Source organism: Aspergillus oryzae, chromosome 5, assembly GCF_000184455.2.
Source record: "Aspergillus oryzae RIB40 DNA, chromosome 5".
Lineage (NCBI taxonomy): Eukaryota > Fungi > Ascomycota > Eurotiomycetes > Eurotiales > Aspergillaceae > Aspergillus > Aspergillus oryzae.
The window spans coordinates 4,401,391-4,412,198 of NC_036439.1; the positions used below are offsets into that span (position 1 = coordinate 4,401,391).

The 10,808-nt window shown below is 47.5% G+C and overlaps 5 protein-coding genes across 5 annotated transcripts; 2 read left to right on the plus strand and 3 right to left on the minus strand.

Moving 5' to 3' along the window:
- Positions 1-28: 28 nt before the first annotated feature.
- Positions 29-670, plus strand: AO090113000150 (uncharacterized protein; the record flags this gene model as incomplete). The annotated part of the gene is made up of 1 exon (XM_023237840.1): positions 29-670. The coding sequence occupies one exon, from the start codon at positions 29-31 to the stop codon at positions 668-670; it is 642 nt and encodes a 213-aa protein (XP_023092628.1).
- A 1,260-nt stretch (positions 671-1,930) lies between these two features.
- Positions 1,931-3,210, minus strand: AO090113000152 (uncharacterized protein; the record flags this gene model as incomplete). The annotated part of the gene is made up of 2 exons (XM_023237841.1): positions 1,931-1,981; positions 2,137-3,210. 2 exons carry the CDS (start codon positions 3,208-3,210, stop codon positions 1,931-1,933), a joined length of 1,125 nt encoding a protein of 374 aa, XP_023092629.1.
- A 1,146-nt stretch (positions 3,211-4,356) lies between these two features.
- On the minus strand, positions 4,357-6,423 carry AO090113000153 (catalase; the record flags this gene model as incomplete). Its single annotated transcript, XM_023237843.1, has 7 exons — positions 4,357-5,082; positions 5,135-5,402; positions 5,459-5,548; positions 5,597-5,721; positions 5,775-5,936; positions 5,975-6,048; positions 6,105-6,423. The coding sequence occupies 7 exons, from the start codon at positions 6,421-6,423 to the stop codon at positions 4,357-4,359; spliced, it is 1,764 nt and encodes a 587-aa protein (XP_023092630.1).
- A 718-nt stretch (positions 6,424-7,141) lies between these two features.
- AO090113000154 (uncharacterized protein) lies at positions 7,142-7,880 on the plus strand (the record flags this gene model as incomplete). The annotated part of the gene is made up of 2 exons (XM_001824283.3): positions 7,142-7,480; positions 7,554-7,880. The coding sequence occupies 2 exons, from the start codon at positions 7,142-7,144 to the stop codon at positions 7,878-7,880; spliced, it is 666 nt and encodes a 221-aa protein (XP_001824335.1).
- A 1,543-nt stretch (positions 7,881-9,423) lies between these two features.
- On the minus strand, positions 9,424-10,220 carry AO090113000155 (rhamnogalacturonan acetylesterase; the record flags this gene model as incomplete). The annotated part of the gene is made up of 2 exons (XM_001824284.1): positions 9,424-9,777; positions 9,831-10,220. The coding sequence occupies 2 exons, from the start codon at positions 10,218-10,220 to the stop codon at positions 9,424-9,426; spliced, it is 744 nt and encodes a 247-aa protein (XP_001824336.1).
- Between the last annotated feature and the right edge of the window lie 588 nt (positions 10,221-10,808).

Sequence of the window (10,808 nt, forward strand, 5' to 3'; positions counted from 1 at the left end):
TGCTTTCCTAATCCGCAGTTTAGACTATATGTCACGAATTGCTGGTATCCTAGGGAAAGAGGATGACCGTGGGCAGTTTGCAGCAGAGTTGAAAGAGGCGTGGAAAGACTTTCAAGATGAATATGTCACTCCCAACGGTCGCATCGCTTCAGACTCCCAAGCCGCATACGCACTCGCGATTTGCTTTGATCTGCTAACGCCCAACCAGCGAGTCCATGCTGGCAACCGACTGGTAGAGCTAGTCCGGAAAAATGAATTTAAGATCGGTACCGGTTTCGCGGGCACTCCATATTTGTGCGAAGCACTCACACTCACCGGACACATTCAAGTCGCATACTCTATGCTTCTAGAAAAGAAATGTCCTTCGTGGCTTTATCCAGTAACAATGGGTGCCACCACGGTGTGGGAACGATGGGACAGCATGTTGCCAGACGGTAGCATTAACCCCGGCGAAATGACCTCGTTCCAACCACTATGCCTTTGGCGCCATTGCCAAGTTTCTCTTGGAGAGGATCGCAGGCTTACAGAGGCTCGAACCGGGTTGGAAACACTTCCGTGTAGCGCCATCTATCGGAGCAGAGCTTACTTATGCCTCTGCGTCTCATGCCACGCCGTATGGCCAAGCTTCGTGCTCGTGGGAAACAACCCATGTCGAGGAAGGTCTGCATAAGATACAGTTGAGGGTTTCCGTGCCCCATGGGACAACCTGCGAGGTTGTATATCCAAGTGGATCCGGGGAGGAGACAGAGACTGTCGGATATGGTGAATGGTCATTCGAGGCAATCTTTAAGAGGGACTACGAGTGGCCAATCAAGCCTCTGCCACCCAAGTCTTAGTATCTAAGAAGATGATTTTCAACCTAGGATGAAAAAATGTAACCATGCCTTCATTTAGGCATCATGGAGGAAATGTTCAACGTTTCTTACTTCTTTCGTTTTGGATGGCTACAGTAAACTAAAATAGAGCAGTATAGGGCTTAACCATGCCTGTTCTGCCCTCTATATACGGCCGTTCATAATAATCGTCGTTACTTCAACATAACTATGGAAGCGGCGGCATGCCGATGAACTGATCGGCTCCTTCGAGAGGACACATCCATTTTACACGTCCGAGTCTATAAATCTCCGCCTTCGGCCTGTGCCGATCCAGAAACTCGAGATCATCAAAAACCCCGGCCCGAAGGATAGTGATCTCCTCAGGAGTTCCCGACGCCGTGATCTTATGCCCGTAGATAGGCGTTCCTACAAATTCTCTTTAGTTGATATCTCCTTCAATTTCGGAACTCCAAATCACCCACCGCAGTCCGAACAGAAGTAGTTCTTGATATGATTCCCGCTATCGGCTCTTTTGGCCACTTCCTTAGGGCTGCCGGTAATCTTCAGGTCAGCCTTGTGGACCACGAAACTGTAGGTGAAGAGAGTCCCAGTCAGTTTGCGACAATCATAGCAGTGGCATAATGCCTATATCACCCTTGTTAGCTGTCAATTGGACTTGCTTTTGGGAGGTGAATATACTCACTGATATAATTGGCTCGCCGTTATACTCAACGCGAATCTTTCCGCAGAAGCAGCCGCCGACAACCATGACGAGGAGCAAGCTTAGTACTATCTATGTATGGTATGAGATGTTACGAGAGGGATATTTAGCTTTGGAGCCGGTCGGGGTAGGAGGAATTAGTAATATTGATAGAATCTTAGTAAGAATATTATAAGTTGATGTTGAGTGTTGAGAATTATTTAAATCCCAACACTTCCCGTGTCCGTAATTCGTCCTCAGTGAACCCCAACCACACACGAGATATCATGATATTCGTTTAAAATGCCTTTACATACGATATGAAATGGTGCCTACGAAACTAGTCACTAGTATGAATCGAGTATAACTACTTAGACTCGATACTAATCTGCACCATTGTAAAAAGAGAAGATAACTAGGCTTGACATTGTGTTGCATGTCCCTTGACATGGATAAGATCCAAAATCTAAAAATGTAATAAATGTCAACATATAGTTAGAAGGCAGAGAAAAGATATGGGAAATACGCCGTCCACGCTTAGTGTAACATCGAGTTTATTTATAGAAGACCTGCAACAGCTGTCCGTCATACAACATGATCCAATATCCATAATCAACGAACCCGGTAGATGATTTCATGTTCTTCGAGCGTAAACTTTGGCAAGATTCCCTTGTCAACAAGCTTCGCTATAACACGCACTAGCCTGTCTGTATAGCTCGTGGTAGATCCAACCGTCCGAGCAAGTGATCCATCGTCGACAATATGTTTCACCGCCGTTGCCTCCTGCTCTGTCAAAGGATTCAACTGGGTCTTGTGCATATAGGACTCCAAAATGGGTGCCTTGCCCAGGGCCATGTCGTCAACATTGTATGTCCAAATTGGTCCATGATGGTTGGCGATAACGAAGACCCAACCATCCATCACTAATGAACCGCTTAGATTGAAACGGTAATAGAAATCTAGCATTGGCGGGTGTATGTCTACCCGTAGGGAAAGACGGGGATCGTAGTATGCATATCTCAGGATCCATTGTATCATTCTAAGAAGATAGTTAGGCGGGCAGTGGCCCACCAGTAACATATCGCACTTTTGAAGATCCTGCTCAGATACGAGATCGACTTGCTCAGGAGGATATATCTCCTTCCATCCGTCGTCGCCACTGAAGATGCATTGAACGAAACAATGATCTGCAAAGGTAGATATCTCTGTCAGGGCCCAGAGACATTCGGTGGAGATGTCTTCGTTATAATAGATAGTCGGGGCTGGAGAGTCTGCATCGTCTTCATCTTCACCTTGGATGCCTATTGTAATTGGTGGAGGCTGACGAATGAGCATTCGGCGCCAGCTAGCGGTCTCTGAACGGAGTGTCGGAATACCACGTTCCTTGGCTTGTCTTCTGCGCTCTGAAAACTTAAGTTTGCGGGCGGAGGTAGCAAGCCACGATAGCTGAGGCCAGAGAATCTCCTTAAGTAGGGGGTTTATTTGATCTATGCGTTTGACGGGGCCAGTGGCTTGACTCTCCTCCACAGGTAGGAAGAATAGGGCTTGCTGAAGAGACCTTGATCTGGTGATGATGTGATACCAAACGCGGCACACCCGTTGTGCGTGGTGAAGAGTTCGCATATCTAGGTTGAGGAGGATGGGATGCAGTATCTCCCATAGAGAGAGGGCCTTGGTGGTGGAGTCTAGCTCCATGGTATTGTTGTGTTCGTTTGACTGTTGGAGTTGCTCGATGTGGTGAGGTTATTTGACAAGATGCGACGAATGAAGAATATGCTATCTGTCAAATACTAAGTGACGAAGAAGAGTGAGTCACAGTGCTTAAATGAACTCATACTGATGACTTAGTTACGCATACGACAAAAGCGAAGAATCTCATTTTGGCTAAGGCAACCAGGCTTCAACGCGCAACTTAGTAACACTCGCTCATATATATACTCAATATCATGAACCCGCCTAGCATTGTTCTAGTCGTGCTGGTGAAACGAAATTACCTTCGAATATAATGATCATGTTCACACGCTGGTGATTCATCAACCGCCGCTAGAAGTCAAACGCTTAGGACGTGATACCAACCGTCTAACCATTATTCAAAGCACTTAACCCGGGGAAGAGCCACGCAATGTCGATATATGTCTGCAACGAACCTTCTCGGGACATTCACTACATGGTGGGCACACCGTGCGGGTGAGGATGAGCATAACCAAGTCGCTGGATGGGACATTTCGAGATAATTGTGAGATATGTAAGCCGTGGAGAGTAATACTATCATGTCCTTGACCATAGAAAGATACGACTGGCTCTCTGTTTAAGGAGGTTAACTGGAACCACATACTTACATGATATGGGGTATCCGAGTCAGGCCTATGATCGACGAACTCATCTTACGAACCAGGGCCTAATCCATACAGCAAGCTCAATATAGACAATGGATATTCTTTATATGTGAATTGCAATAGCTATATCAGAGGTAGAAGGATACAACTGGCATTAGTGATGTGCAACGTCATCAGAGGCCAGAAATCGGCGGCAGAATATTGTTTAAGTCTCTTTATTGCGAGACATCCAGAGTGCGCCGGTTATCCCCTAGTTCGTCTCACCTGGCACGGCTATGAAAGACTTGGATCTTGAAGCATTGCCAGAGACCAATGCCGAGACAACATTCTTTAAGGAGTAACGGACATATGTTTATTGTAGCCGGTTATGCTTCTATTGTAGGGCTGCATCTGGGGTGGTGTGTATCATACTATTCCTTACATGCACTAAGGACGTAGGCAGTGTGGCCATGAACCAAGAACAGTATATTGAGACATAGACTAGTTACACAATTTCTCCTCATACTTAAACATTGTAGACAGGTTTCATAGGACACATGCCGACCAATTTATCCGTCGGCGCGCTGGGTCGAAACTTGGGCTCTTTCATCGCCGTCTCTGCACCATCAGCTTGCTTCTCAACATCGCTAAACGGGAACGACTTTTCCGGGAGCAGATCGTATACTCCCTTCGCATACTCTGGTGCGATACGGAAGAGCTGTGCCAGATACTTAACCTGAATCACAGGGAACTCCACCAACCGCAGTAGACGGGCTGTATTATCGTGCAGCTGCCTGCGGGCCCGCTCATCCATGACCTCCCGATACAGGGCCCGTGGCTGGTCGTATTCTGATGCTTTGCCTTCATGGTAGAAATGGGACTTGCGACCGACATTATTGTCCGAGAGCTGGTAGGGAGCCTCGGCCACGTCTGGTCGGAACTTGTTCACGAAGCTGTTTGGGACGTACTGCGGGTTCATTCCATGGTTTCCGTCGACGCGCATTTGTCCATCGAAGTTCAGGGACGAATATGATGAGGCCATGAATGGACAATTGACCGGTACTTGGTGGAGGTTGATCCCAATCCGATGGTATTGTGCGTCGCGGTAGAAGAACATACGGAATTGGAGTAGGGGATCGGGACTGTCTTCGATGCCGGGGACCATGCTGCCCGGTGAGAAGGCAGCTTGTTCAACGTCTCGGTGAAAGTTCTCGGGATTTTTGTTGAGCCTTAGTTTGCCAAACTCATGAAGCTAGATCAGTTAGTCGACAGTGTTACGAATGATAGAGAGGTTGCTGGCGTACCGGGAACTGCTTCTTCGGCCACACCTTGGTCACATCGAACGGATCGAAACCGAGCTTCGCTGGATCGGCTTCCTCGGGTTGCATGATCTGGACATGCGCCGTCCAGGTAATCTCTTCGCCCTTCTCGATGGCCTGCCAAAGGTCGCGTTTCGACCAGTCCGGATCGGCACCGCCGTGATACTGCGCTTCATCGGCGTTGAACTGTTTCTGGCCGTTGTCTGCAAGGAAATGATACTTGATATATACGAATTTGCCATCCTTGTTGACCCTATACTTTTGTTAGACACAATTGCGAGCGTTCAATATAGACCATTTTAAGCATACCATTTGAACGTATGGCAGCCATAACCATGGTTGTTTCTCCAGCCCTTTGGTGTACCATGGTTACTGAAGAACATCATACCGGCATGGTTTCTGTTTCATATTAGCTATGCACCTTCAATGAGCAATTCCGCGACATACCCTTCGGGCGTATTTGCCAGGAGATCGAACAGTGAGTTGTGATCGAGAAGAAAGTTCTGTGGATTACGCGACTGCGAGCGAATGACATCGGGACCCTGAATGGGGTCTCGGCAGAAGAAAACGGGCTAATTCGAAGTTAGTATACATGACATCCGTTGATCGTAGATAGGTGACGTACAAAGTTCAGGCCCACGATGTCATAATTGCCCTCGCCCGTGTAGAACTTGAGAGCAAAACCGCGAGGGTTTCTGGCCAGATCTGGAAATTCACGGCCGAGCGTCACGGTGGAAAAGCGGGCGAAGACCGGAGTTTTCAGCCCAGGAGATCTAAGAAAGTTGGCCTATTCAGTTTAGCATGATTCGGAGGATATTGGCCTACACTGGTTAGGGCTACCTTAGTGAGGTTGGAAACATCATGCGTAGTCTCAAAGTATCCGAATGCACCACTGCCACCTGTTCATGACCAACGTTACTTCCGTTCAGAAGGAAAAGAAAGGGGTTATACGAACAAGGATGCACCATTCGCTCTAAGTTCTTAGAGCGATTGAAATGCTGCTGTTTCTGGAGTAAAAAAGTATCCGATACCAATGGTAGTCCACCGGCGGTCTTGCTATGAGCCGGGTCGGGGAAGGGGATGCCCTCGTTATTAGTGAAGTAGGGGCCATCATCCTCCCTTTTACCACCCTGTTGCACGCCTGTTATTTTGGCAGCAGTTCTGGCCGGACCATCGTTGGCACCCTGAAAGAGAGAATTCAATTGCTTGATGCGCGGATCGGCGCCCGCCGCACCAACTGCTTCGCCTAAAGCTTGCAACGGATGTGATGCCATCATTGTGCTATATTACTACTAAAGACTGTAAAACTCGGTGGCTTCTGCTGTTTGTTGAGAATTCTGATATGTTTTTATACATCCTCTTCTCTCCCTTGCTGGTTCCGGCGTCATCCGCCACCACAATGTGGTTGTAGGTCCTGACATCGCCCTCGCGTCATATTCGATTTATTGATCTAGAGGTGCCTCTCGACCACAATAACTGCCATAGGTCTTGAGGCTCGAGGTGGCTGTCGTGGTGATGAGCTAATATCAGTACAAATGATATTGCCAAGGTAGGCCTAGCGGTGTCCAAAAATCGTCTATAAAATGCAGGCCCAATAGAATGCCTCCTGATACAGCAGTTTTATTTTCCGAAGAATTACGAGACGAATAATTGGTGGGTTCTCGCAATTGATGCTCGGCAACGGTGGAGACTTTGCAATATGTCATCCTTTCTTCATCCGAAACCTGGGGTCTAGAATCTTAATGCGATAGAAAGGTAACCTGATTAATCGCCGAACAATCGTTGGCTGACCCCGATTGAAATGCCATGGATCTGTGGGTGACCCCCTCTACATGTCATTCTGACGGATACATGGCGACTTCTCACATATCTGCCTATAGAATCAAAGGATTATAAACTGGCGCTGCGCTATTCCTCGTAATGTGACTGACTATATTACTCGACTATACAAACCAACGAATGATAGATTGAATTGAAGCTTCTGGCGACAAAATGTACTCCTCACGATATCTGTTCAAGCCCTTCAGGGCTCCCACTCACTATAGCCTCGCCAGAACTACTCTAGGTGCCAGTCGAGGCTTCCGCACTACTGCTCCGGCAGCGACTCGCGTGTCCGAAGTGATCAAAAACGATCATCGCGAACTGGAGGATCAATATAATCGAATCCTGAGTGCCAAAACGAAAGATGAAAAGGAACAATGGCAGAACCAATTCACCTGGGAGCTCGCCCGCCATTCCATCGGTGAAGAGCTCGTGGTATACCCACGCATGGAGAAGGTGCTCGACAATGGCAAAACGATGGCAGACCATGATCGACATGAACATCAAATAGTAAGCGTTCTAAGCCTATCTCCTTCAATCAACAAGTGACACGATCGAGGTTACTGACAAGTATGTTTCAAAGGTCAAGGAAGACCTCTACAAATTCCAGGGACTTCAACCAGACGACCCCGAGTTCATTCCCACCCTGAAGACCCTCTGGGCCAACCTCGCGCAGCACATCAAGGAAGAAGAAACCCAAGACCTCCCAGCTCTGGAACATGCTTTGAGTGATTCCGACTCCGATGGCATGGCACGCTCATTCGGTCGGACCAAGAAGTTCATTCCTACCCGTAGCCATCCGGCAGCTCCTGATAAGCCACCTTATGAGACCGTTGCGGGCCTAATGTCGGCGCCGATGGACCGATTAGGTGATCTGCTCAGGAAATTCCCTGATGAAGCAAGATCTTGAGCTTTCCATTGTTGGCATTAAGCATTGTGGCAAATAATGTATTTAGTTTATGTATGAAGTTGTTTAGTTAACTTTGCTCAGATTACAGGTAGCCGACAAGGTCAATTCAAGGGATGTACATATAGCGTTTTGAACAGGTTTTCGCATCCATGAATTTCAGCATATGTTCTGTAGAAAATGTCTACAGTAGTACAGACCTCGACAGCGTTTCGATACTTGTCACTCCCCTTGCCAGTTTCCCTACTTACACTTACTTGTTTCTAGATTGAATCTAGATTTCGGTGGACACCTGACGTACGTAAAACGTAAGCAATAATCCGGTGGCGGTACCAGAATGATACATGAGCCACATAAATAGAGCTGAAATCTAGCTAATCTCACCTCAACATCTACTACTATTAGCCCATCAATTGAAAATATATCATCTGAAAAAATGACCGTTTCTTCTTCCCATCAATCCCAATCACCCTCTGCCGATCCCGTTGCTACCAAGTCAAGACCCAATGGTGCCCCCAGGGCTTCTCGGCGGCAGACCCTAATGCGAATGAAGTCAACCGACGCCAAGCATTTCCTAAGACGCTTCTACGACAACGGACTTTCACCTTCAAAGACATCGGCGGAGGCTACGCGGAATACAACCAGAGAACGTCTTGGGGGTCACGATTCGCGAGTATAGCGACTCCTGGGCTTTTCCCGGTATGGGTCTGGGCAACTAGGGATCTGAACGTCATTATTTCGTTGGAAGAACAGGCCAAATCGAGCCAGAGTACCTGTTTTCAAGTTGGCTTTACCAGGATTTACCCTAATAGTCCGTTACTTGTAACTAATAGATAGATAGTTCGAAACTTGATATGCTTGATTAGAGTTACATTGGGAATGGCAGGATAAAATTATGACTCATGTTTATAGAGATCTTTTTATCTAGACACAGCTATAAATGTGACAGTCCAACATTTAGGAAATCGCTTTAATGATATTAAATCTCTAAAAATAGCAAATAGGATAAATATTTAATCACGTGTTTTGCGGCTTGCCTAAAATGTCTAAAATCCCAAAGGATCTGGGAAGCCTCCACTCGGGCAATGGAAGAATAGGCCAATCCGTAGACAGAAGTACGTCATTTCATATAAATAACGCGTCCTAAATGGTAGAGGGTGTCTCCAAGCACAAATTCCCGGCTTGGCGCGTTTGATAATCTTGGAATGTCGTATTCTACAAGGGCAGTTTAGGACCATCTCGCTTTATCTTTATGCCGAGACCTGCGCACCGTGGCTACGATAGGAGGGAATATATCTTGTCTATAAGTATAAGCTAGTTGTTCCATAATGGTCGATTCTTCAAAACAGAAAATGTAATTCAGGTACTGGGAATTCGCTATATGCGGTTGACTGAGACCGAGCAGGGAACAGTATCACGCTTTGACGGTTATATATATCCAGACTCAACACTGATCGACCAAATAACCAGACGCCGGTAAGGACAATTTGATCGGTAACATATAATATTGCATCTATTTACCCCTCTATCTCGGCAAACAAATCAATCACTCATCCCCTGTGGCATATTCACCGTTGGCAATTCTTTCACTCAACGCCTCGTTGGGTTCAAAGTATGCATTGAGATCCCCGCGTGCCTGCAACAAAAGGTCAAGTGTCATCCGACCAAAGACGGCCTCGCCTGCAGGATTCAAATGTGTTCGATCATCAGGAGTAAGATTGTACTTGATAGCATTCTCTTCGCCGATGGCGTTAACGTAGTTGGTGCTTGCCGTGTTCAAGTCGAGGTATTGGATGCCAACGGCCTGGGCAGCGGTGATGGTCGCATCTCTCCAGTCCTTGAGGTCTTGTTTGACCTCATCGCCGTCAAAGTTACGGCGAGTGAGGGAGGTGATAAAGATCTGCACAGCTCGTCAGCACAACACAATCAGGCAATTGCCAAATGGAGTCATACGGGAGTTCCGCCAGCCCCCTGGATATCGGTGGCAATGGACTCAAGGTTCGACGTGAACTGGGCCAGGGTAAGGCTCTTTTGGTCGTTGTAGCCAAATTGAACAGTCACGATTGGTTCATAGTTGGCGGCGTTGGACTCGACACTTTTAATAAGATCGTCCCATCTTCCATTGGCTTTCCAGGAGACGGTGGTGGTTCCGCTCACGGCCCTGTTCTCACCTTTGGCTGGATCCTTCAGGTAGGCTAGAAGTCCATTTCCCCAACCGCCGTTTACCGCCACGGTAGAGTCACCGATGAGGAAGAAGTAAGGTGTCTTTGATGCTCGTGCGACAGGACTTGCCTGAACCTGGCTCAACAGAGCGGCAACGAGTCCAAGAGCGCTAAATCTCATGTTGACAATGGCAAATGTTACCAAAAGGGGTTATAGCTGTAGAGAGTAACGACGGGTCCAGATGAGGAAAAGTCGAGATGCTTGGCGGGTGGTGATTGTAAGAGGCAGGAGTATTAAGTTCCATTTATAGCCAGATGACCCTGGCAGCAATCCACGTTCAAGCATTGTCATGTTGAAAATCAGTGAGTGTTCACGAACCCTTCCTGCAGAATAGATCGAGGTTTTTCCGCCAATCACCCCGACTCCACTCGCCCGTCACTCGGGATCAATTCTCCCACCCAAGGACGAACGGAGGTTTGTCGGACTGTATTTGTACGAAGATGATGATCACGGCCTAGGGTAAATTGCCAACATGCGTTGGCTGGTGCTTCGCCATTCTGGCTTGGCCTTGATGTGAGGGGAAGGAATCTGCGGCCAAGAGTCGGCTACACTAGCTTAGGGTCCAAGACCAGTAGTTGGGTAAAGATCGTCCAACGTTTTACCCCAGATATTACTGACCCCTCATGTTAGTGGTGGCATGCTTAACTACATCTCCGAAGACTTAATGGCCACGTTTCCTGGGAATGGCGGCCTTACCCTAAGCGCCGC